The sequence below is a fragment of the Neovison vison genome, chromosome 1 (genome assembly GCF_020171115.1).
Source record: "Neovison vison isolate M4711 chromosome 1, ASM_NN_V1, whole genome shotgun sequence".
Classification (NCBI taxonomy): Eukaryota; Metazoa; Chordata; class Mammalia; order Carnivora; family Mustelidae; genus Neogale; species Neogale vison.
Window position 1 is genome coordinate 131147640 of NC_058091.1, and position 26890 is coordinate 131174529.

Here is a 26890-nt window from a genome sequence, read left to right on the forward strand (position 1 = left end):
TTTTTTTTTTTAAAAAAAGAGTTTATTTAGAAAGTATCATAGTGTAAACAAATTGTACCACTTGGATTTTCTTTTAATACAAGACTCATGATGCAAAGCTGAAGCCACTCATGAGGATTGTGCTTCTCTAGAAAGTTGGGGTTTTTAAAAGAACATCTGTGAACCATACATAATTAATAAAGATTTCCTTTAAGGCAGAGGCTGGCCGAGATCCTGCTCTGTTGTCTTCTGCCGCAGACAGCAGAAGTGGTCGTTTCTCAGATTCCCACCACCAGTGACCGCGTGTCCACAGACCGCGCCCACCCTGAGCATGGATAGTGGGGTGAAGAGTGTTGGAGACAGAGGGATTATGACGAGAAGTAACCTGATGGCAAGGAACATTCAGGTACATATCTTAAGGGAGCCTAGTCTGACGGGTGCTTATTTTCAAGTGTGACAGTAAAAGTGCTCAACAAGCAGGACGGCATGGCTTACGAGCGTGCCCGCGTGGGCAGTACCACAGCCCGGAGCAGCCCTGACCCAGCCCCGCCTACCTCAGTCTTTGGCCTGGAGGCCAGCTGAGTCCCACTCGTGACACACACAGAGCTGACCTCTTCCGAGGCAGACAGAGCACAGTAAGCCCCTACGCCAACTTGGAAGCTGCTTCCAGCTGGTGGGTCTCCCTGGTCCCGAAACCCGGGCCTGGGAAGGCTCACCTCAGCCCTCTGGCCCAGGGTGGCAACCACCAGAACTGTTGTAGGAGTTAACAGAATAGTCAGGACAAGCCTTGTGGAACTTTCCATGCCCACATTTTCTGCGGGAGGCGTCACATCTTTGTGATGCCCTAACTAAAGAAGTCTCGCAAGGGGTAACGGACAGAAGCACGGACACACACACGAGATTACGGCACCAGCATTGTCTTACTCAGGCACGTGTCAGAAGTACCATTGCTTTCAGGATGGCTGACCTCTCGCGAGGAGAGGAGCACGGACAGAAACAGCAAGGCCAGGGGTGGATGTGGAGGTATCTTCCAGAGGTGTGGGGTTTCTTCTGTTTTTAGATCTGCTCCAAGCTACTGACCAACCAACCCCGTTATGAAGAAGTCAGTTCTGACCTTCAGATCAGAGGAGTATCACTACGGTCACCTTTCCAGGACTCGTGGGCAGTCCCAAACAATGCTTTAGGTGATGCGTTCACCGGCATCACTCAGGAGCCAAAAACAGCTCAGCAATTTGATTTTCCTCAACTCTGTTTTAGTCTCAAAGGAAACCATTTAGATTCATCAAAAGAAGGGAAAAGGGGATGACTGATCGCCACGGAAAATATTTAGTGAAGGGATCGTGACTTATGTGTTTACTTAGAGAAACTTAGAGAATCTGTAGAGTGTGTTGGCTTAAAAAACACACACACAAAGAAGATACCGCAAGTTTAGTACATTCAGCTCTCTGAAAAACCACCACGTGAGAGTCCACAACACCTGCATGACTCGGCTCCAGCAGCCGGGGTGCGCAAGGCCGGGCAACTGGCGAGCGGGTGCTACAGCTCGTCCCTGGCCTGCCGGAGGACAAAGTGCTGCAGCGAGTCAAGGTCTCTGCCTCCGTTGTGCTCGCTGACCTTCTGCCCTCCGCGGAAAAGCAACAGTGTGGGATAGCCTCGTACCTTCAAAAAAAAAAACAGAAGTATGAAGACCAGTGGTCCAGGTCATACACAAATTGCTTCTTAAGTAAAACCAGAGAAACTCCTCAAGTTGCGACCAGGAAAGTCTATGGTTAAATTTTTAAAAGGTACAGACCATTTGAAAAGTACAAAAAAGCAAAGCCTTGGGGCTCCTCACTTTCCCATCCAAAAGCACATTCAAGGTCAGTGTCAAAGGAAGGACTTGCCCCAAAAGGAGAGCTTCTGGGGCTTTCTTGCACAGGCCATCACCTGGGGCCCCGGTGAACAGGCACATTCTGATGCAGCAGGTCCAGCTGGGGCCCAAGACTGCATTTCTGACAAGAAATGGTGGTGCCATCCAGCCACTCCGTGGGCCGCACTGCTTGGCAGCAACAGCCTTGACAATACGCATTTTCCAGTGCAACAGCAACAATGAACTTCTTTTCTGAGACATTAAGGAACCAAAAGAAGGGCAGCTTCTAGTGAGAAGTAAATGTCCATGTTACATCTAGCCCCCCCCTTTTTTTTTCCTAAATATTTTATTTATTAAGAGAACATGCACTTGCAAGCAGACTCCCTGCTGAGTGTGGAGCCTGAGGTGGGACTTGATCCTGAGATCATGACCTGAGCTGCAATCCAGAGTCAGATGCTCGACCCACTGAGCACCCAGGCGCCCCTAAGTCTATTCTCAAGCAAATGAGGTAAGAAGCGCCAGAGCCTCACAAGGCTTTCAGAAAACAATGCAAAAGTGAAAACGTAAATTGCAAATCTTTTGGGTGCTCTGATCGTGTTATCGGCTCTGGCTCCGGAAGCGGTGGAAGTTAAACAGAAAGACCTAAGCACAGGCTCGCTTGCTGGGCGGCCCTTTCAGGAGGAAGTTCAACCGTTTCCCTTATTTGACCAGGGATTTTAGAACACAGGCTTACGTCTGAAAAATAAGCCACTCAGGGGCTTGAGACGAAGGCTAAGGTCGGCTGACTGCTGGGCCAGCCAGAGAGGCCGTAGAGGTGGCACCCCAGCCCCAAGCCCGGACGCTCATTACTGCCCAGGCTTCCGTGCGGACGGCAAGACCTCAAATCCCCAGTGAACGGCGGATCGCTAATGGGAGGCGAAAGCCTTTCCTTCGACAGAGCATCACTTTTTGCTTTTCAAAATGAGAACAAAGCAAGAGCTTCAAGAGGACACGAGGAACACTGGTGGAGAAGACGGGGGCAGTGACGGTCGCTGGGTGGGGCCCAGAGGACAGCTCCCTGTGGGTGTGCTCCCCTCGCTCAGCCCCCGGGGAGGCCTTCCAGCCACATGTACCCACCGAGTACTTGCTGCAAATGTTCCGCTCTGCAGTGCAGTCCACCTCAGCGATCTTGACCTCTGCCAGACCAGGGAATTCCTTTCTGGAGAGCTCCTCCCACGTCGGGGCCAGATTCTTACAGTGACCACACCTGGGAAGGGAACGACAGACGGCTTTGTGGTCCTGGGTCACGCTCCCCCCAGAGTCACTGCCAAGCCCAGCCCTGTCTCTGTGTGAGGCAGTCGCCAATGGCACAGGAATTTATAAAACATCACATTCTCCCACTGGGTGCACTAATGTTTCCTCCTCCTCTGTCCCAAACAAGGAATTCAAAGTCAGTCCAAAGTAGACCTTTGGATAACCTAGCGGAAGCAAGCTGGTCTGGAAGCAAGTTGAGATTCTGAGACCCTGTCCAGGAAGTGGTGACCAGAGCTAACTGGCCTACAAATGAATCAGACACAACATGAGCACAAGGTGATGGACAGGATGCAAAACCGACTCCACGCATGGGACTTGATCTCACAACCCTGAGATCATGACCTGAGTTGAAAGCAAGAGTCAGATGCTTAATTGACTGCAACCCCCGCCTTTTTAAAAAGATTTTATTTATTTATTTGGCAGCGAGATAAGAGAGCACGCGGAGGCAGAGGGAGAAGCAGGCTCCTCGTGAGCAGAGAGCCTGGTGCAGGGCTCGATCCTGGGACCCTGCAATCATGACCTGAGCTGAAGGCAGCCGTTTAATTGACTGAGCCCCCCAGGCATCCACCTGTTTCTATTCTTTAAGGATAAACACTGACAAAGCGTGGGAGTCATGTGCTCACTGACTTGTCTCTGCCACTGTGGTTTCTCCTGAACACTGAGTGGCACCAGCTGTAGAGGAGCTTACTTGTGTCTGCTTAGAAACAGAACCTCACACTCTCCTTGAGACGCTGCTTTTGTAAGTGGATTGTTTGTGAAGACAAGGCATTCTTCCCATTTTACTGCTGAGAAAACTGAGGTTCAAAGGAAAGAAAGGGCATGCAGAGTGACAGCCGTGTAAGTCTCGGCACCTGCCATTGTCTCCACTTCAGGTAGCCCTGGTCACAAACTGGGTGTCCTCCCTCTGTACCCCGGTCCCCGAGGACCATAGGCCCGAAGGTTCTGGTAACTGGGGAATGCACGGAACGGCCCCACCAGATCTCTGCTGGGCTTCTCGACAAGGTCCAAGAGACTAAGAAGCAAAGCTACATCATGATGTTCGTGGTTAGTTAACCAAAAAAAAATCAATCTACTTGGGAAACGACAGATACCACAAAATTCAAGTTTTATATGGCCACCCTAACTCTCCATTTTCATGTTTTCCCCAAAACACACTGAACTTTAAAATACACTGACTCATTCTCCATAAATAACTGTTTATGAATAACACCAAACCAAACCTCAACCGAGTGAAACAGAGGCACAAACAACCCCCTTTTCTTATTTCCTACGACAGAACCATGTGTAAATAAATGTAGCATCTGCCCAACACCTAGACTAGAGTGCGGGCCGATGAGGGGGAGACGGTGATGGACTCGAGCGCACTGGGGTGGGGTAGTTTCTAATTAAACAGCCACTTACCACGGAGCATAAAACTTAACGAAGGTTATTCCTTCTGCAATGGTGTCCTCGAAGTTCTTTTCCGTGAGCGCCAACACGGTGCCCTGCAAGGGAGGGAAAAGCCATGGCAAACCTGCATCACTTAGAGCAGGGCAGGGCCATGCTTTGGGGTGGCAGAAATATGAATCCGTCATCTTCTTAAAATGCTGTCATGCAAGGTCACACAAAAATACACAACTCCCACATCACAAGCCACACAAGAAGGGCCCGTGAGTCATCAGAGGCTCCCCAGGTCCTGAGCCCAGGAGATGCTTCGAGAAGGTGGCGGGACCCAGGCCAGCACTGCCCTCGGCCAGCCGGAACAGGTTCAGGTGCAGCTGCTGCTGTCTGAGGCCCCGGGGTCAGGAGCAGGGGGCTGTGTGGCCCCGGGCTCGGAGCCTCCCACAGCGACAGGAGGAGTCCGAGACCCCCACGCAGCAGCCCCCGATGTGGGTGCACACGCGATCTCCCCAGCTATCTGCCACCTGCTCTCCCAGCGCGGCGATCTGTGTGCTGACCTCACGGCTGACGGCCGCCCAGCCACAGGCGAGGACGAGTGTGCCGTCCGTCCCAGGCTGCGTTCTGTCTCAAGTTCAAAGGGAATGTGCAAACTGTTCATCTCCGCTCTGGCTGGAGGGTGATGGGGGAAGGTGCCGCGGGGCCGTGTGCTCTAAGGCAATCTGGTCTCGACGGTTCTTCACAGAATCACATCCATGTGTTTCTCCAAAAACGGATCTGCGACTGTCTCCCAAGAGCAAGACCGTGAGGATTTACCACGGGGCTAAACGTTACCTCGAGGGCTGCTCCCCTCGAGGCCGGCATGGAGGACCGCGTGGCAGCGACGGGGAGGCAGAGCCGCCGAGGGCCGCGGCAGCGCAGCACCGTCCGTCTTTATGTCCAGAAACATGACGCCGCGCTCACTGAAAGACCTACTTCGTGCCGGAAAACTAACAGAAACTGGTCTGCGTGTGACGCAAACCCCCATAGGACAGAATTATATTCGATCTGGGACGCCTTCAGAGCCACCATGTCACACATGCTCCCCTAACATACGTGGTCGCACCTACTACAGAATCGTTTGTTTGCTTCTTAAACCAGAACTTCCCCTTTGAAGGAACACCCAGGTAGTCCCCCCCCTAAGAATCCCACTAAGGGACGGGCTGCGGGGTCGAGGAGGCCCATTACTGTCCCCACCTCAGGATCTGGTAGATGACGCGTTTTTTTCCAATTCCAAACCACCAGCGCTCAGGGAACGATGGACCAGCAAGTCAGGATCTGTTAAGCACATGCTGAGGGGTCACGCTCACTGCGCTGGCCCCAGAGTACCAGGGCACATTGCCCCCTTCTTCGCCGACCCCCTCCTGGTGTCCCAGCTAAGAACGTGGCCTGCTATGTTGTGTAGTTGTAAAAACTGAAGGAGCAACGTGAATATCCTGTTCTGGAAATAACGATAAACAGGCCTACAGTTCTTAGCGAGGCCACCAAGCACAGTTTTCCTGGAAAGACGTTATTCTGACTTTCTCTAAAGAAAGTCCTTTCCACGCACAGCTTCAGCCTTGGCCTCCACCGCCCACCTGACTGCAGACCCACAGCTGCGGGTGTCGGCTCCGGAGCCCATTTAACTGGTCAGCGGCCCTCCCCACCCGCTGCCACCACAGCCCTGAAAACCAACAACCCAGAACCAGCACTCCCCGCCTGCTTCCCCGCCCCAGCGCTCCTCTCTCCCCTGGTCCCAGCGCCCACTAGGTCTGCCGGAGCCCCGTCGTCCCCTCAGAGGCCATCTTCCCGACTGCGCAGGAGAGGGGGGCTCCTTAAGCTTCCTGCCTCTGCCCCTCCACCCCCGACCACAGCCTCCATTCGGGGTGTCTCCTCATCCTGCTGGCCTAATACACTGGTTTTCCATCTCTTTCCGCCAGGCAGGCATCTAAAATGCAAATCGGTCAAAGGCCCCCACTGGCTCCCAGTAAGTACAGGGCGAAGGTCAGAATCCTTGGCTGGCAGACAAACGTCCTCCAAGACCCGTGTCCTACACCTCTGCTCTGGCCTCCCGCACCGCACCCCTCATCCTCCTCTTCCCCCTCCCTCCACCCGACTGCTGGCCCCTGCCCCAAACGAGCCCGGCTGAGTAACACCCACGTGCAGAAGCTCACGCTCCCTCCTCTACTGGACAAGCCTTGACTCTCCGGCAAACACCAATTCCCCTTTCGGCTCTTGGCCACCCTTCCCACCCGCCTGCCCCCAGCTCTCTCAGCCCACCACGACCGGCCGGGCACACACACCTGGGGACCCGCTTGCCTGCATTCTCCTCTGTCTGCCCCAGCAGACTCAGCCCCCTTCACAAGTAGGAAGGTGGTCTTATTTGCTTTGGTTTCCTGGTGGCCAGGGACAGTGCCTGAAACATGCTCAATAAATGCACACATTGAGTCTAGAACCTTCCGCTCTCTGAACGCAGACTGCCTGCCTCAGCAAAAGAAACGCGCTAGGCCAAGTTGCCTCTCGGTTCCGGGGCACCATCCTCGCTGCAGCAGATCCCCCGGGGCCTCACCCCAGGGTTCAAGTCCAATTACCACAGCAGGGGATGGGAACAAACAGAAGCGGGGGTGGGGGGCTACCGGGCAGCAGCCAACTTTCCCGGCAAACGCCCTCAAGTACAGTGGTTACCGAATCAAAGGGATGAGCTTCCCAGAGCTTCTGCCACCAAATGCTCTTAGGATGGGTCTCACATCTATTTCAGAGACGCTCCTTGGTTTAGACCTTACAAGCGTGTGAAAGTGGCTGAAGAAAACTTCACGTGTGAAAGTCGGCCGCAGCCAGACCCCCTGTTGTCACGCGGCCCAAAGCACGGGAGGACAGTGCCCTCCGGGGGCCACGGCTGGCCCTCCTGACCGCAACAGGCACCCACCTGGGCCACAGGCTCAGGGGCCGGGGCCTCTGAAGGCTGGACGCTCTCTGGGGCCTCCGGCTCTGTGCTCTGCAGCTGGGAATCCACGTACTCCCGCAGGGACTCCAAATCCCGCTTTCCTTTGTACTGGTCAATCTGTCCGAGGGAAGAGCCACACAAGAATGCAGTCAGTCAGTACACTTAACGCTCTCGCTCAAACCTCGTCCCGGCCCGCGCGCCCATGTGAGACCTCCCTCAGGTGTCTCCCCGGTGGGGGTGCGAACTGTGCCACGTCTACACGCTCAGATTTACACACAAGGGTGCAGATGGCAAACCAAACATTTTTGCTTTGGTGACAGCTACAGCGTCTGTCTTCTGCAGGGATCTGGTCACGAAGCCGGAGCCCGCTGGGGCAGGCCAGCAGCAGACCGTCGGCCAGGGCCGGACCGGGCCGTGAGCGAGCCCCTTCCTGGCAGCCGGCGTTAACCCCACTCAAAGGTCATTCTGGATTATTCTAGTGCTCACTTGAGCCAACTGAAATGTGTCAAAACAGTAGAATGACTGACGGGTTTTGTCAACTACCCAAATCTTATCAAGTGAGAGAAAGACACTTGTTCCATTATTATGTCTGCCTTTAAACCAGTGCCCAGCAGTCCACACGGGCACCTCGCCACAGCCCACTTGGACGAAGAGAAACGTCAGCTCTCCACACCACAACCTGAAGACGTACCTTTTGTCCGTCTCGGAACCACAGAAGAGTAGGATAGCCACGAACTTGGTTTCCCGAACAGAGTTCATAGTGCTGTGTACAATCAACCTAAAGACAAAGTAAGACCACATTCACCGTTTGTTTCCTCAAGAAGCTTCCTGACACACGGGTTACTGGACACTCCAGACCTCACGCACCTCCCGTACCTTGGTGCTTGTGGCACCTCCCCGCCAAGGTGCAGTCTGGGGAGAGACTCCCTAAAAGCCAGCCCAGATGACACTGAGCTAAGGGGGCAGGGGATGAAATGTCCTTCAGAGAAATGACGTACTCAGCTCACCTAAAAATGCTGATGTTTAGGAAGTCACATTCTGCCTGGAGCTGGTTAGCAGCAGGAGGAGAGGAGCCCCCCCTACCCCCGCTCTCGCCGCAGGGGAGGCCTGGTCGTGTGTGTGCGACCGACGCCCATGCCAAGGCTAGCCTGTGTCCTCTCACGCCCAAACTTGGGGAGTTTTGGAATCGAGTAGAAGCAAGGAGTCAATTTTAAATAGGAGTATTTGGTACAAAGACAACTGAAAAGATGTCAAATTAGGATGATAAGACGTTCTTAATTCTGTTAGCTCAATTTACCAACGATCGCAGCTTTTTGAATTTATTTCATTTAAATCTCATCAAGAGTCTGCATGTTTAACACTTTCATGAAACACTTTATCCTAAGTCACTTCTTCATCTCCCACTGGCATTAAGATCGGCTATGTGGGACACTCAGTTGTTCTTCACCATGTCTACGAAGTAGGATAGAAATAACACGTTCACATGTAAGACTGGAAGGTAGCAGTTAAAGTATTAAAGGGAAATCTCAAATCTGGGTGGGGGGCATTCCAGAGTCCCATCTAACCCGGCCACAGGCGTGCCCAGAGACGAAGGGCCACAGCCCGGTTGGGCAGACTGTGTCCGCTCATGCCTGACTCTATGAGAAACCGTTACTGACATAAGCTGGAGATAATCTTCCATAAAAATTCAAAAAATAATTTAAGGATACAGGAATTGAGAAGATAGAGGACAAGAAAATTATGACTACTTCCACGAAATGTTCAATAAATAAAAAAGGACCACACGCGTAACTAGAACAGGTAACTGGAAGTACTTAACAGGCAACAGTGAAAATCCGCTGAACTCACAACAACTATTAGAACTGACCGGGAATTTGATCCGTGCCAACCGTCCTACTAGGACCCTGACTTTCACCCACACCATGCACCACCAGTCAGGTCCCCCCGTGATTTTGCAAAGGCGGAGACTGGGGTGTGGAGAAGCGGCCGGAGGCTGGCCGGGCAGGTCTACGTGGTTCCTGAGCTCACACTCTTGACCATCTCCCTGCACTGGGCAGAGCATCTCACTCAGTGCAGTTCCTGGACACGCGGCATTACTTCTGTATACAAATCAGCCCTTTGGCAAAGTAAAAAATGAGATTTTTGTAAAAGGAAACCCATGCCTGGATGTCTGGTGGGTGCCAAAGGCTGGGTGAGATTAAAAGTGTTTGATGGCCCAGGAGCTGCTCTGGATATTTCCAGAAAATCCACTTATACAGAAGTTGTTAGACACCACTCCTGGCTTCTCTCTGCAAAGTGGGGGAAAGCTGGAAAGACTCCCGGGCAGCAGGGAAAGCTGGGGCTCACCGGAGGGGAGGGGGCCTTGTGCAGGCCTCTGTGAGCACGGAGCCGGGGCTCCTCCAGGTGACAGCTCTTGGGTGAGGTCAAACGTGGATGGCCTCCAAGTCCGGCCAGTGAACATTCACAGGCTGTGCCCCATATCTTTGCAGAAACGGCTCTAGGGCTGCCAATTCAGAATTGGCCATTGCTTCAAAATAAACAAAGGAGCCAGAGCCATAATTTATCTTTAGGCTGTGGAAAAGCCAGCACATTTGAAACCAGCCTGCCATCTGTGAAGGTGAAATGAATTATCAAGTGGCACACTAAATGGAATTAATAAATCAAGTTTGCGACTTTGCACACAGAATGAATAATGGGCTACTCTGCTAATTAATCCAGCCAAAGGCGGTCTATTTCCAGTTTAATAAGGGCTTTCACTTACCTTGCCAATCTTGACAGTTTCAGAATGTTCAAGGCCCAGGGCCAGCTGCTCCCAGGTTGGAGCCAGAGCTTTGCAGTGACCACACCACGGAGCGAAGAACTTGATAAAGTGGTCGCCTTCACGGAGAGCCAGGGCGGAGAAGGGAAAAGGAGTTAGCTGACGTCATCCCTTACTAGAGACTGAAGGGAAGCATCTGATCTCTGTCCCCCTGCCAGCGTCAGTGCGTACCCTTTAACTGGCAAAACGTGACTCAGTCGAATAAGTCTGTATCTGTGAGTTCACAGGGATCCTCAAAACAAAATCTACTCTGCCATGTCTGGAGGACAATAGGGAACCAACTCAGTATTTGAAGAACCGGCAACAATGGGGAAGGCTCGGGCAATGATCCCATCTGTCCTGCGCAAACCGCGCCACTGGAAAACCAGCTGATACGTGAGAGCAAGTCTCTCTCCTTAAAACAATGAAGGAAGGAGGTCTTCATAGAACATCAGCATCTGGCAACCCTAGTAAATGAATGGACTGAGGGAAACGTACTTAAGTGCACCACGGGGACACAACTGGCCAAGCCCAGACTGGGAATTCTACAGGTCTGACAACCCACGCGCTCAGCCACCAGGACGCACGGAAGGAAAAGACATGTTGGGGGAACGCGTAGACTGGGACTCAAGAGAGACGTATGTGAAAGAAAGAACAAAGTAAACTGCAGTGTTAGGAATGCACACTGGGACGGTGAATGACACAGGGAGGAGTGGTTTCCATAGTCAGGACACCCCCCCCCCCCGAGGGCAGGCCGGCTGAGACCTGGACAGGGCAGGGGAGGCTGGCAGTTTTAGTCCCTGAACCTGACCGTGGTTACAGAGCAACCACTCCATCACAATTCACTAAGCTCTGTGCTTGTTTTCTGTATCTGTGTTTTATGTGACAATACAACAGAAGGTTTTAAAACCTGAGTAACACTCCCTTGGCTAGAAGAACAAAACACAAACCCACACAAAATCATTATCTGGATACTGAAGATTTTTTCTAGGCTGTTCTACCTTGACCAGCCGATGGCCTAAAAGATGTCAGGCTGAGACCAGACCCAAATGAGGGTGTGCCTGGGGAGGGAACAAACCAGCGAGCACCTAAACGGGATCCGTGCTCCCAGAAGGACGCTGCCATGCCACACACTCATGGCAGTTTTCTCACCACAGTGAGGACTCGTTTAAGGGAAATGGTGAAAACTTGATTCAAAAAACGAGCAACTGATCTGCGAGGCTGAAGCCATGTGTCGTGGGACAGGCACAGCCCTGACTAACCCTGCGCTGGGAGGTGGGGTTGGGACGTCTGGGAAGGACCCACTAGGGGAGCAGGCAGCTGTGAGGGCAGGTGGCAACTGTCGCTTCCTGAGGACAGAGTCTCCTGCGAGCAGCTCAAGGTGGCGCTTCAACAATCCACCCTTCAGGTGTGACTTGCTTAGGGAGGGACCCATCTGGGCTTGTGGGGTAATCCCCTATTGGGGAAAACACCCCGAAACTCCACTGTCAGCGCCCTGGTCCGAATAATAACCTTCGACTGGCAGGGAACACGCTGACAGCATCACAGACTCGCTTGTGGACACGGAGTGTGGTAGGTCTCGCCTCGCAGTGCTATGAAGACACAAGGCCAGGCACAAGTTTAAACCCTTTTCGCGATGCTTCCAACCCAGTCTTCAGGGACGATATCCCTCCATGGCAGCATTGAGAACAGAGATCAGGAAAGAAGCCGAATCTGCTTTCAAGTCAGTCAGTGCTGAGCCAACTGTCCAGAAATGTGGGACCAAAAGACCTACTTGCCGCTTATGTTAGAGATTGTATGTAGATCATTTTGATATTTAGGGGACCGTTTAAAAAAAAAAAAAAAAAAAGAGATGTGATACAGAAAAATATTTTAACTGTAAATGCATTCACAAGTTATAATGGTCCTGCTAATTTCTAAGTTAAACACGTAAGAGAAGCTTTTGTTTCTGCCCCAGGGCAGTAAGTATATGATTCACGTTAATATAAATAAACTCTTTCCTATCCAAGGACGCACTGTCCAGCTGGTGTACAAATTCAGGGTGCCTGCTCATTTGTGAGCTTTCCACAACCCAAGGCTTCGGCTAACACTAAAACTGGCATTTCTTGAAGGACACAGATAAAGGAGAAATCCTTTCCAAGAGGAAAAGCACTGCACAAGGATGTTCACGGGTCTCGAAGACAGAAACCACGGCTCAGTGCCACAGATGTCACCACGGGCCCGCGAGTGCCCTCAAGGAAAAGCCCAGCAAACCGAGCAGTGGTGAACAGTCAGTCATTCTGAGAGGTGTGTCTCCCGACAGGAACAGCCGTGACAGTCACCCAACATACCTTGCGCCACGTGCAGCTCAAAGTTGCTCGCTGACAGCTCATAAAGTCCCTGCTTGCGCTCAGGGGCTCTGGGCGGTTCTGCTTCTGGCTCTGGTGTCTAACAGGGAGAAACAAAACAAGTCACTGGGTTTGTATGCAAAGGCAGGGTGAAACCCACTGAGGAGGTGACCTGTGTTCGTCTAGAACCTTCTACAGATCTCCTTCCTCATCGGACTACATCAAACCTTTGTGGGATGCTGCTGTGTTGAGGGAACCCAAGGCAGGAACGGACTCTCAGGGCTCTGGACCCTTCGGCAGGAAGCCCCTCAGCAGCCTCACCCAGGGACCGGCACTCAAGGCAGCCGGTGACCGCCATCCGCACCCCAACCTGCTCTCTGCTGCCCCCAAGCCCAACCAAACAGAGCAGGCAAACCAAAAGGGCAGGCCCAGCCCACACAGGCACACAGCACACAGTGTGTTGTTCACAGTGTGACCTCAGATTCCACGGGGAACGCAGGATGAAGTCCCTGGCAGGCTGCAGCGCCCAGAGATACAGAAGCAGCCGAACGGATGGAGCGGAGAAGGAGAAGCATCAGTGGAGGGGAGGGCCCGGTGGGCCTCAGTGCACACAGAAGGTGGGTGAGGAGACCGTGAAGGGCTGGTAAAGGGAGAAGCGGGGCGGGAAGGAGGATAAGGCAGGCGCCCGGCAGGCAGTGCCAGAGAAGCACAGGGCTGCACTCTTGAGTTCACACCACAGAGTCCGGGACAGAAACCCGCAACACGGGAGTGAGAAGCGGCTTTTCAAAGGACGCTTCTGCCAGCATCTGAGCGGGCCCCATCGTGTGCAGCTGGACGGTCACCACAGTACCACGTGACTCCCGACCGCGCAGCTCCACAGCTGTGGCCTCCAGCCAAAGCGACTCAAGGGTGACAAAAAGATCACACGATCACCATTTTGCTACAGACCCATGGATGTAGGTTACTCAATTTTCTATCTGGCAGCTCATGTTTCTCTGAAAAAGAATACTGGGGCGCCTGGGTGGCTCAGTCAGTTAAGCGCCTGCCTTTAGCTCAGGTCAGGATCCCGGGGCCCTGGGATCGAGCCCTGCTTCTCCCTCTCCTCCCCACTCATGTGGGCACACGCTCATTCTCTCTCTCAAATAAAATCTTAAAAAAAAAAAAAAAAAGAATATCCCAATTAAGTCATTAAAAGTTTAAAAGTGCTGACAGCTCAAAGCTGTGCAGAGCTGTAATCAGAAAGCACCAGGAAGATGTTCATGCAGCTGTGGGCCTGTAGAGACTTGCAAAGTGCTAGGCACTTCCACAAAAAGATGCCCAACAGAATGGTGACTAGGTGAGCAGTCAGTGAGTCCCCAGAAGGGAAGACACTCCATGTCACCTTGTATAAGATATTCAAAGGGCTTTCCGTATTTTTCACTGTTAAAGTGCTCATGTATAGCACTGAGGGGGCAGGTCACTTCCTGGGCCCCGTGGCTTGTACAGGGGCAGCCCGACTGCCGTGGCAAGAACGTGGTATGTCACAGACAGGAGCACACAGGCACAGACACGGACACATCTCACCCTGCTGCTGACCTATCAGCTTACAGAGTCTTAAGAAAGTGACCAGGCAATATTCATCAACAGCCATAAAAGAAGTCTGCCTTTTTTTTTTCCCCTTTGCATTGCAATTTCATGTCCAGTAATAGATTCTAAAAACATCACCCAAAAGTAGGAAAAAAATGTCTTTTACAAAGATTAACATGCTCCTTATGTATCTCTGATTAAAAAATTATAAATAACCTAATGATCCATTGACAGAGAAGAGTGGAATTGTGGCAAAGCCACATGAAAATATAAAATACTATCAATATAAAGATGTAACCATATAAAAATATTGTTTGTGAAATGAACCATGTTTATATGACTAACCGTTTAAGAAAAAAAAATACAGGAACAAATAGGGCAATTTTAAAGTTGGAAGTAGTGGATCTTCTTTTGAGCTTCTTTAATATTGCCACAACACGAGGAAGGTAATCTAAATATATCCTATTTCCATATACAACATCATCAAGTTACTTAGGTACATATAGAGATAAAGAACTTTTTAAAAAGTTTCCACATACAATAAAAAGCAAGTTCTTTGGAAAGAATTTTCGGTTTGCAGGATCAGGTTTGAGTGTTTGAACTTTCCTCCAATCAGGCACATTGCCGCTGTTTCCAGCAATTATGGGAGATCTCTACTGCTGACACGGGGATCCCACACAGCCACGTCCCTTCCGCCTGAGGGGACACAAGCCTTCCCCTCAGCCCTTCCTAGCCTGCAAGGGGGCTGCCACTACCCAAAAGGGGAGCTTGGGGCACCATAGGAATGCCTTCTGCCATCCTGATACTGGCTACTTGTTTCCTGAATAAAGTCATCACAGAAGGCTGACTTTTTGGTGGAAAAAAAAATATTGACAAAAAAAAAGTGTATCTTGAAAGGTTCTTTTGAGACTATTAACCCCTCTTTAAAACTGGCATCCTCCGACCAGAGAACAATTGCACAGAGGAAACAATGTGTAGTTTAAATCTATATGAAAGTTCCACCTGCTCATGTAACTCTCTTGCCGTGACAAAGATGCAAATCGACTCTCTGAGAGGTCTGTGGTTTTCCCTGTTACCTAAAATTAGATAAGTCTCTGCTTCACACTCACACAGTGCCACGCAGTTAGAGGGAAAACGACACTCAAGTAGCAGGTGGGCTTCTGATGAACCATGACTTCTACACAGAATGTGGGGAGGGGGGCAAGGGACCACACGGTCACCCGGGAAGTGACTCCAGTAGCAGCAGAGGCCCCCAGAACCTGCTGGAACCGCACATGGGCACGGAGCTCCTTTAAGGCAGGAGTGCCTACCTCACCCGACAGAGCGGCCTGACCGAACTGTTCCACTGAGAACACGGAGAGACGTCAGATGCTCTCACCGTTTCATCCGAATCACCCAGCATGGGACACTGGTCAACTTCCCAGGCCCTAATCAACACACGGCCACGAACCGTCCTTCCCAACCCAGCCTCCGTGGGCCTGAGCACTCTGCATTAAGTAGAAGGCACCACACACGGAGGGACACTTAATGGTTTACGACCATAACGGTGTGTGACAAAACTAAGACTCCCGACGTTAATCTGAGGGAGAGGATTATACAATGTTCTTAGTAACCTTCTACACACAGCCATGTCTTTAAACAGTACCTCAGAAATCAAAGTCTCCACCATTTCCTGGTACCATTACCCACCCCCCTCCCCCTTGCAGGGATGGCCACGAAGACTCTGAGAGCATCAAGGGTATTTATTCGATGACACGCTCGGCAAAGCCAGTGGGCACCTCGGGGACTGAGAGTCTAGGCGAAAAGGAGGGGGTCACGCTGTGGTACAGCTCGTGGAGGCAAGAGAGGGCTGAGGTTGGTCTGGACTGGAGTTCGGGCTTAGGCCTGGCCTCGACCCCCAAGTCAACCTGTGACGCTCAAGAACTAGTGCCAACTGTATACATGTGGGAGCGGCACAGAGACTGGTGTTAGTTAACAAGTAGTTAACTGTCAGTTAACAAGTAGTTAACAAGTAGTTAACTGTCAGTTAACAAGTAGTAAGTGCGTATCTGTGAGATGTGCACTGGGACACTCACAAATGAGTCTCCGAGGACTGACTCTGCCACCACACGAGGGCCAGGAGGGCCAGTAAGACCGCACAAGGTCGGCAGGATGGGGAGAACCGCCTAAGTCAGGGGAGCGGCACAGGGGACCATCTTCACGACCCTCCTCCTCCTCATTCATCCATCACACGTACTCTTCTCTCTACATTTATGCATCTTTGAATATTTCCATAATAAAAACCTTCGTAACAGGTCATCTTTTTCCACTGAGGTATGCAAAGCAGTAGAAACAAGAGACCAAAAGTAGACGGAGTGGTTGTGGGGGGCTGGGGGGATGGTGAGGGGCTGGTGTTCACAGGGGACAGGGTTTGAGTTCTACGTGGTGAAAAGAGGCCTGGGAATGGCCACTCAACAGGGTGAATGCACCCAAGTTCATACCCTGAATCTCTACATTTAAAAAATGGCTAAGATCATCAGTTTTGTATCACGTGTATTTTACCACAGTAATCAAAAACTGAAGGGGAAAAAGTTCATTTTTACTTACAAATGTCAATTAGTTCTAAACGAATATAAAGTTGCTTTGAAATGGGAGCCTTAATTTTTCACCTGAACTGGCCTCTCTGTCCCCCTGGAGTGCGAAGAAATGAGGGAAGGGAGAGGGCGGGCGCGGGGAGGCCTCGCATGCACTCACCGCGGGCGCCTCGTTCAGCGTCTGCAGCATCCAGCTCTCCAGCGCCTGGAAGTCTCGAGGCCCCTGATACTTCACAGCTTCTTGGCCAGGCTTGAAAAACTTCAAGCTAAAAGGCGAAAAAGGACAAGACAGAGCAGATTTTTCAACCTGTCAGAGGGGTCTGCGTAGACGGCGCCGTCCCGTTGGGATGCGGTCAGAGCACTGCGGCCAGGCACAGACCTGCCCCCTGCACTAGAACTTGAAGAAAGAGGAGAACACATATCCACTTACTCCCACACTTTTAAAAAGTTTCTTCCCTTACTCAAGAAAAATAAGAGTGAGCAGAACATGTCAAGTCTATTAGGCCGTGAACGAAACCCCAAGTGCATTCGGGGAACAGGCCTTGCGAGCTTCTCCCTGCTGGTTGTTTGCCATCCTTCCTAGAGTTTAGAAGTTCTTACATTCTGCATTAGTTAAAAAAGCAAAACTGTACTAGAAATAGCACTGTTGTGCAGTAAATGTATTCCCAGGACATCCTATAAGACAAGATATATCTTGTCATATAAAACGAGAATATCCAGGTTCTGCGAGAATTTACATTTCCAGCTTTGAGAATAGACTTGACATTGGTTAGTGTGGTCTATACATTCCCCACAGAGAAGGAATCTTCTTTTCCTCATGTATTAGCCTCAGACAGTATCCGCACATCGGATACGGAGCACTTCCTTCAGTGCGTGAGCAGAACACTCTGCCTGTGGCCGACACTACACCTCCGGATCCTGTGCCCTGCCCCTGGCAATAGAGAAACACGCTCCAGATCAGACCTGACAGAAGGTGTCAAGGATGGCGGGAACCCAGGGTGGCTGACGGAGGAAATGACACACAGACTAGCGTTGTCTGGCCAGCTGTGCATCGACATCACCCCTCCCTGCCTGTGGCACATGGGGCACGTCGGCAGCTTGGGATGCGGTAGCTGTTGTCAGAAGTCAAGACATGCAGAGATCGGAGCCATGCGCTTTGCTCTCCAAAGGTCTTAAAAATGAAGATTCGTAGGGCGCCTGGGTGGCTCAGTGGCTTAAGCCTCTGCCTTCAGCTCAGGTCATGATCTCAGGATCCCGGGATCGAGTCCCGCATTGGGCTCTCTGCTCAGCAGGGAGTCTGCTTCCCCCCCCTCTCTCTGCCTGCCTCTCTGCCTACTTGTGATCTCCCTCTCTCTCTGGCAAATAAATAAATAAATAAATAAATCTTTAAAAAACAAACAAACAAACAAACAAACAAAAAAACGAAGGTTTGTGCTGTGCATGCAAATCAGTGCAGGGGCTGGAATAAAGCATCACAGGCTCCCAGGCCTCACCCCCCTGCCCCCACCAAAACCAGATCCTGTGACAGACTTACGGGATGCCTATTGGGCCTCCAGTGAAGAACAGAGGCCCTGATTCCTCAGTAACTTTTACCTTTACAACCCTAACAAAAAGCCAAACTCTAGCCAGTCCAACAAGAACACCCGAAACTTCACGAACTTTAACACTCTGAGTGACTAGGAAGCATGATCTCACGATTACAAAAGCTCACACCTGCCCCTGAGGCCTCGGGAAGCTCTGGAAAGCTTATGCTCACAGAGAGCTAGGAGATGTTTCATGCACACAACCCCCCCACCCCCAGCCACTGTCTCTCTTCCAGTGGGCACCTCCCCCACCAGGGCTCCTCAGAGTGGAAAAGTAGTGGAACCCTCAAAACACTCGGAAGGACCAGCATTATCAAACTCGTTCCCCGGGGGCGCCTGGGTGCCTCAGTGGGTTAAAGCCTCTGCCTTCAGGCTCAGGTCATAATCCCAGGGTTCTGGGATCGAGCCAGGGTCCTGGGATCAAGCCCTGTATCAGGCTCTCTGCTTAGCAGGGAGCCTGCTTCCCTTCCTCTCTCTGCCTGCCTCTCTGCCTACTTGTGATCTCTGTCTGTCAAACAAATAAATAAAAATCTTAAAAAAACACACACAACAAACCTCATTCCCCATTTCTCTGTGAACATTTAAATGCTGGAAACCTAACCTGTGACTTTTTCTGATTTAGTCACAGGTCAGGTGTGTGACCAAATCAGAACTGAGCAACACACAAATAAACAATGTTTTAAAATCTCTTCTTGTTGGGCTAGAAATCTTTCCAGCCTTCCCAAACCTCCTTCAGTTCACAGAGCCCAGGGATAGAATTAGGGTTCTCTTCGCAGACCTTCCCACCTGACCAGGGCATCTGGCCCCAATCCTCACTGTGGATGGGCTGAAGGAGGTGATGGGGAGATGGCCACAGGGTCCACGCCCTAAGGACAGCCCCACACTTCCACATGGGAGTCTGCTTTCCCTGGTGATCTGTTTGTCTTTCAAGGAGACTGCGGGAGAGAACACCTCCATGTGTGGGTCACTCTGGAAATGTGTGAACAAAGAAGGTCCTAGCACCACAGAGGAGGTGGTGTTACTGGCTGATTTGTGTCCCCCGAAGCAGATCTGTTGAAGTCCCAGCCTCCTGTCCCTCACAGTGTAGCCTTATTTGGAAACAGGATCTTTAGAGAAGTAAGCAGGTGACAATGAGGCTATCAGGGAACGCCCTAGTCAGGGGTCCCTAGAAAAAGGAAATTTTGGCCACGTAGAGAGACACGCACTGAGAAAGATGGCCCCATGAGGGCAGAGGATGGGGTGCAGCCCCCACTAGACACTAGGGAGAGGCAAGAAAGGACTCCCCTCTGGGTTTCGGAGGGGTTACGGCTCTGCAGATGCTGCGACGCTGGGCTGCTGGCCTCCCAAGCTGTGAGACAAGAAGTTTCTGTTCTCTTCAGCCACCTGGTGTGTGCGCTTGGGTCAGCACCGGCAGCAAACCTCCTCTGACCCTGCCTGGCTCGGTTTCCCCAGAGGATGCAGACTCCTTTACCAGCTCAACAATGGTGACCTCAAAGCACACTGAGCCTCCCCAGGAGCGTGAGAACCCGAATTCCCTCCCTGTGCAATCCTGTGTTTCAGTAAAGGAGCCGGTGACCCCTCAGGGCGTGCTTAGGCATCCGAATTCGTCATCTCCGCGTTCATCGTCTGATGCGCCTCCCCGAGACGGGCCTGCGCCACGGGAAGCAGAAGCTCCCACAGGTCGGTACACGAACACCCCAACGGACGCGTTCCACGGCAGCACGCCCTGCCTCCTGCATTCGAGGAGAAAAACCTGTTCTCGGGCACTTGTGCAGGGCTGCAGGGTCACAGAGGTTCCTTCCCCAACAATGTTCAGTGTCGTGTGAGTGCTCTGCAGTTCTGTATAAGGACACAAAACCAGCGCACGGTGTTCCTGGAGAGGCCGTATCTTCTAAATCAGGACACATGACTCAGTGTGGCTCTTTTAAAATCTGTGAATAACAGGGCACCTGGGTGGCTCAGTCAGTGGAGCGCCCCACCCTTGATTTTGGCTCCGGTCATGATCTCAGGGTCATGAGATGGAGCCCCGCAGCAGGCTCTGTGCTCAGCACAAAGTCTGTCTGCTTGTCTCTCTTCTCTGCTCCTCCCCCTGAATGCGTGTGCACGCTCGCTCTCTCTCTCTCTCTCAAATAAATAAATAAAATCTTTAGCACCTGTGGAAAACATCTGTGCGGTCACTGATGCTGCAGCCAGACAGCTCCTATGACCGGGTCCAGGTGGAGCCTTCTGCCGCACCTTCGGATGCCCGCTACCACTTGGCCTTCTCAGCCTATCCCAAGTCCTGTCTTGCTTCCCAGTGGTGTGGCTGGTGGCATACGCCACATGGCCACTTTGTCCCTGCACTTTGAAAGCAACAGGCTCTCAGCAGGCAAACCTCTCTCCTCACCTGGCCCCACTACTCACTGATGGCTTCTTTGTCTGAGCTGAGTCTCCTTTAGAGGCGAGGCCGTGAAGCACAGAACAATCATACCTCCAGGGTTGGTACACTTGGTAGGAAATTTTCTCTCTAGTGATCTGATCTGATCTGATCTGAATGACGGCACCCAGATTAGCAGCAGTCACCAAAGACCAAGAACTGCAGTGTCCTTTACAAAAATGCCAAATTTCCAAATGTTAGGGAAGGCCTTAACATTTACTGGGTATGCTCAGATCAGTGTTTGCAAATGTGCTATTTCACGTACCGTGAAATCATGGATCAACACCCTCCTTTAGACTCAGGTTAAACCGTGTGGCCAGGGCTGCACAATAAGCCACCAGTAGAGCTGGGTTTCAGACATGGCTTCTAGGTTCCAGCCCAGAGTTCCTTCCCCTTTTCTGTGCTGCCTCTCGGGTTTGAAGACAGGCCCAGGTTTTATAAGAATTTACCCAATTCATCAATTTGAACAAAAAGTTTGGGAGTTGCAGTGGCCAACCTCCTGCCCCCCAATCCTTCTGGGAACATCATCTTCCCTGTTCAGGAGAAGGGCCCTTCTCGTTAACACTCGCCTTGTGGCCAGAGAGGGGCTGCTGCCCTCCTCTCTGGGCACAAGTGTTTCTGAAATGAACACTCCATCCAAGCAGGGCCGTTCAGTGGTGAGCCCAAGCCCTCCACAACAGCAGACAGGTACAAAGCTGGAGAGTTACGTCACCTTAAGGAAGGTACAGGACAGAAAGGCCCCCAAACTCAGGGAGCTGAGTCTCAGACCTTCTTCCATGGCCTTCTAATTGATCCCCTCTTTTGCTTCTCAAGCCAGTTTCAATTTCTATCTCCTAAAACTAAAGAATTTAATTGTCATGGGAGTAAGAAGCATCGCTTGTCAGAACTCTGGATCCCACTTTGTCAACTTTCTTTCCAAGAGAAATGGCCCCTGTGCTCGTCACGTGGGACATTACTCCAGGAAAGATGCTTAAGGATAACAGAGTGACCAAAAACTTAAAACTGATGACACGGTACGCTCATCGCGTTGAGGGTTGAATGTCACACCTGACAGGACACCAAGGAGGCTGCCATTTTTGTCTCACAAACACATTCCTTATAATAGGAAAATCCAACACTGATTAATGAAAGGCTTTTTCCAAGCAAAGCAGAAGGAGGCAAGACACAGTGCGAAAAATGCTCTTGCCCTAACAACAGGGACAGGGCGCTTAAATTTATCATCTCCTCCCTCCTCGGAACTACAAAACAAGAGACCAAGTTTAGCGTGAACTTTCCTTGGCCGAGTGCGGCTGGCAGACGGCCGTGGAGAGCCTGGCGATGCAGGGCACAGGGCCCCGCCCACTTACGTGGGGTACCCTCGCACCCCCTGCGCGGAGCACACGTCTGAGTCCGCAGTGCAGTCCACTTTGGCCACGTAGACCTTGGCGTCCTCCATGCTGTTGTACTTGTCTCCCAGGTCATTCCAAGTGGGCTGCAGCCGCTGGCAGTGTCCACACCTGGAACAAGGGGAGCGAGCACGCTGAGTCCCGGCTCAGAGGCGCCGGCCCCACCCGGACCTTTCTTTCCTCTGCCGCAGGGAAGGACGGCTCACCTTCAGGACACAAAGCACTCCCCTGCCTCAGATCCCCCGGGGAGCCCCTGCATGGTTCTCAGCAGGAAACCGAAGCTCAGCAAGGTCCTGTGCCCACCACGCACCTTGCTCTAGCCCCCGCTGCCCTCCCATTTGTGCTCCATACACCTGCACCCACCAGCCCTGGCAGTGTGCCCAGAGCCAAATGATACCACGTGTGGCTTTCTAGAAAGGCCACAGCATGGCTTACCCCAGGAGATCGGTACCTGCTCTCTCTGACACTCGCTCCCTAGACCCACTTGCCGAATTCCTGTTTGCTCTCTCGGTTTAGTTTGGATGTCACTTCTTCCAAGAAGTCAGCTCTGACTAAGGCTGTCTGGTGCCCTGCTCTGCTTCTTCTAGAAAACTCCCTGGCTCCCCCCTCTTCTGCAGCAACTGCTCACCATGATGGCTCCCTTTTAGTCAAGACTCTCTATACTAAATAAGGATCTGCAATGGAAGGTGACCTAAAAGTTCATTCAATTCTCCATTTTTTAAGAAGCATTATTTAGAAAGGTCTACGGCTACCCAAACTTCTAAGTCTGATGTCACCAAATGTATACTTAGGATATTGACTCTGGATTTACCGGTACATTTTTAAATCACCTACTATATTAACTTATATATTTATATAAGTTTAATAATAATATATTTAAAATAATATATTAACTTGAAATTCTTGCTTTCTGCTACTCTTCCCATTCCCTGACAGCATCAGCATCTCTCCCGTCACTAAATCCACTTTTTAAATCATACAACTGATGACCTTCTTTAATTATCAGCTATCTGCAATGCACTATTTGGAGGCTGTGTGAGCCTGTGCTGGAAACCTTGTCTCGAGCTTCAAGTACGGTCACAGAATTATATGGCACATTGCGTTTTTTTTTTTTTTTCTTTTTTTGCTATTGTTGTTGTTTGTTTGTTTTCATTCACCTGGTGTATATTCATGATGTCTACAAAGTAACAAAGTTGCCACATTGCTTTTTAAAGTAATCTTTAAAGTGCTTGCTTATAAGAACACCCAGGGGCGCCTGAGTGGGTCAGTGGGTTAAGTCTCTGCCTTCAGCTCAGGCCATGGTCTCAGGGTCCTGGGATCAAGCCCCATATCAGGCTCTCTACTCATCAGGGAGCCTGCTCCACCTCCCCCCACCCCCCCACCCGGCCCCGGCCTGCCTCTCTGCCTACTTGTGTTCTCTCTCTGTGTCAAATAAATACATAAAATCCTTAAAAAATACAAACAAAACAAACAAACAAAAACCACCCAACACTTAAAACTGTCAATCTGTCCTCAGACTAACTTCTCAAGAAAATCACTGTTAAGTTTCTTTGCCTCTTTTTTCTTTTTTTTTTTTTTTTCTTTGCCTCTTTTCTTTTCTGACAGTGGACGTCCACTATCAGCACTGAACAAGTTTGCTTCCGGCTACTGTGGCTTCCCTGTGCAGCACTTTGCTGGCCAGCCAGGAGAATGCCTGCTTTATAAGAAACTCAAATACAGGATGATTCCCTCTTTTCTGGAAAATAACAGTGAGGGAAAAGCAATGTTACATGTAAATTATATTGTTATATATTAAGTTATATAATTTAAATAGTGCAAGTGCCATGAAGACCGGCATTGTTCTTTTTACAGCTGTATTCCCAGTACCTAGCACATGCCTGAAAGGGACTCAGTTTGGCAATTTCTTAGTGATGGATCGATCCACAGGTGCCATGTAGCCAGCGCTCTGGTTTGGGACCCTTGTGCACCTCTGAGACAATAGCTGAACTCATTTTGTGGCCATGTAATAGAGCAAAGCCACCTGGTCCTCCCAAGGAGGTGTCCCCAGCCTTGACCTCATTGTCACCAGATTCAGCATGACCTGCAACTGGAAAGACAGAAGCTGTGGCCTGATGTCAGCCCAAAATCCACAGCAGTAGGACAACATTACATCTACCAAGTTCAGAGGGCAGGTATTTGTTACATGCCACCCCTGCTCCCCTAAGTCACATGTGGGCTCCCGATATTCCAGAGATGGAAACTGCAAAGAGATGAGGACCAGGGGTAGGCTATAGCATATTCTATCTGTGCTCTAATCTGTTCTTAGCTTCTAACTTTTAATGCCATGTTTATTCTGTAACAGACTAATAAGAAGCAAACAAAAACTTTAAAAGTAACTTTTCTGTGAGCATCCATCTAAAAAGGAAGTTCCTTAATACCAAGTCCCAGGGTTTGCCAGTCTTGTCCCCCACTCGGTCTAGGACTAGCAGCTACTGAGACTCCAAAATTAAAACTTTTTTGACACTGCATGGACTTTAAACATCTACAGGTCAGTTTTTCTTTAAAAAATAAAGAAAAAAAAATCCATGGACTTACCCCACTGAAAGGCACTCCAGTTAACTGGTGTATTTAATTGAAACAGGTACTCCCAGAATATCTCTTCACAGAATAACTATTAAGAACGAACGATTTGGGGGTGCACCTGGGTGACTCAGTGGGTTAAGCCTCTGCCTTCAGCTCAGGTCATGATCTTGGAGTCCTGGGATGAAGCCCCACATTGGGCTCCCTGCTCAGCGGGGAGCCTGCTTCCCCCTCTCTTTCTCTACCTGCCTCTAAGTTACTTGTGATCTCTGTCAAATAAATACATAAATAAATATCTTAAAAAAAAGGAAGGAATGGTTTTTTTTGTGCTACAAAGTATTTTCCAGATCACTGTAGCCCTAAACCTTCCGGTCCTGCTGGTTCCTGGGAAGCTGAAACACAATGAACCCCACTGATACACTGTTAATACATGACAGTTCTGATCCAGACCTGCCCCCCAAAGATAACTCCAAACAAAATGAAATACAGTAACAGTCTGACTATGAAAAAAAGAGAAGAAAAAAAAGTTTCCTCCAACTTCCGCCTGCACATTTTCTGAACAAGCCATTCTGCTTGGGCATCTTTCTCTTGCTTCCTACATCCCTTTCCCACATCTCCCTAAGCCTCTCTCCGGGTATGGGGAAGAATGCCAAATGCTGCAATAAGCCTGCAAACTGCCTTGTGCCCTGGAACTGGCTTTCTGCTCTGCCCCACGGGAACTGCACTTCAAGGTATGTAGGCCCTGGAAGGAAAGCACTACCTATGCTTGTGTAAACGTCAGGAAGTCCTTCCCGTAAGACAACTCCCAGGGAAGGGGCCTCTGGTGCTGGCACGGAGGCCCACACTGACGCCTCCACCGGAGAACCAAGGCAGGAGGAACCCTCTGCTCAGCTCACACTTTCCAGAAGACCAGGCCCCAAGAGAGCAGAGGGTCCAGTGGAGGTGCCAGAGGGCAGTCTAGAGCGGAGCGGCCCGAGAGCACACCCCGTCCACACGGAGCTGCCTCGGGGTCCCGGGCATTTGCACTACTCTCGGCTTCCCGGGGTAGCACAGGAAACCCCCCCCCCTCTGCCTGGACCACCCCTTCCCACCTCGTGAACACACGAAGTAGGAAATCCCACCTTTGCGAGTTCTATTTCTCAACTAATCCCTCGTGCAAGGGATCTGCCCTGCAGCAAGTGCACGGAATCTGACCTCCGCGCGTCCCCGGCCGGAACCCGGTGGCCGGGGGCCGCCGCACGTGGCGCACGGGTAGCGGCCGCACCCGCAGGCCGCCGCCTCCCGCCCGGCGCAACAACTTTGGGAAGGGGCTGGGGGCTGGGGACCGGAGGGGTGGCCCCACAGGGCGACGCCACCACCCGCCCCTCCCCCGGTCCGGGGAGTCGGGGGCGGGGGGACCCGGAGCGGGGGCGGGACGGCCTTTCCCGGCTGTCCCCTCGGGGCCCGCCCCCTCCTGCACCGCCCCGGCCGCCCTGCGCCACGTCAGCCGCTAGCGCCCACGCCCCCGGCCCGCGCCCACCACGCGCCCCCGGGCCGGCCGCGGCTCCCGGCACCCCCCTGCCCCCCCGGCTCGGTCCGCCCCGGCCGCCCCCCACGCGCAGAGTGCGGGGCCCCGAGGAGAGCGGCGCGGCCAGTTACCAGGGCGCGAAGAACATGACGAAGTGCGCGGCGCTCTGGATCCCGTGCGTGAACATGTCGGCCGTGTACAGGTGCTTGGCGTGCGGGTCCTGCCCGTCCCCGCCGTCCGCCGCGGGGGGCCCGTCCGCAGCCGCCGCCGCCGCCGCCCCCGGCTCCTGGGCCCAGGCGCCTCCGCGCCCGCCGCCGCCATCGCCCAGCAGCAGGAGCAGCGGCAGCGCGGCCAGGGCCAGCGGCCGGGGCAGCGGCGGGAGGAGGCGTCCGGGGCGCGCGGGCATCACGGCGGGGCTGGCGCGCTCTCGCCACGGCTGCCGGTCCCCCTCGGCGGCGCCCGCCCGCTGCAGCCCGCCCCGCGCGTCGCCCCGCCCCGCCCCGCGGTGGCCGCGCCCCCTCCTCGCCCCGCCCCGCGCCCGGCGCGCGCCCGCTGCCCCGCGGAGACCAAGTCGGCGCGCGCCCGCTGCCCGGAGTGGGGGCGGTGAGTGGTCCCCGCCGCGGCACGACCCCACCGCCCGCTCAGCCCAGAGGAAGGTGGCCGGTGGAGGGTCGGAGAGGCCGGGCCGGGAAGCCACAGACCGGAGTGTCGGCCTCG

General features: G+C 52.1%; 1 protein-coding gene across 1 annotated transcript; it reads right to left on the reverse strand.

Annotated features, from left to right (window-relative positions):
* On the reverse strand, window positions 1-26579 carry TXNDC5 (thioredoxin domain containing 5). Its single transcript, XM_044258633.1, has 10 exons — window positions 26305-26579; window positions 22069-22218; window positions 16884-16989; window positions 12588-12684; window positions 10222-10337; window positions 8152-8238; window positions 7443-7577; window positions 4523-4605; window positions 2945-3074; window positions 1-1638 (listed from the first exon to the last, which is right to left on the reverse strand). Exons 1-10 carry the CDS (start codon window positions 26577-26579, stop codon window positions 1516-1518), a joined length of 1302 nt encoding a protein of 433 aa, XP_044114568.1. The 3' UTR covers window positions 1-1515.
* Window positions 26580-26890: the final 311 nt, after the last annotated feature.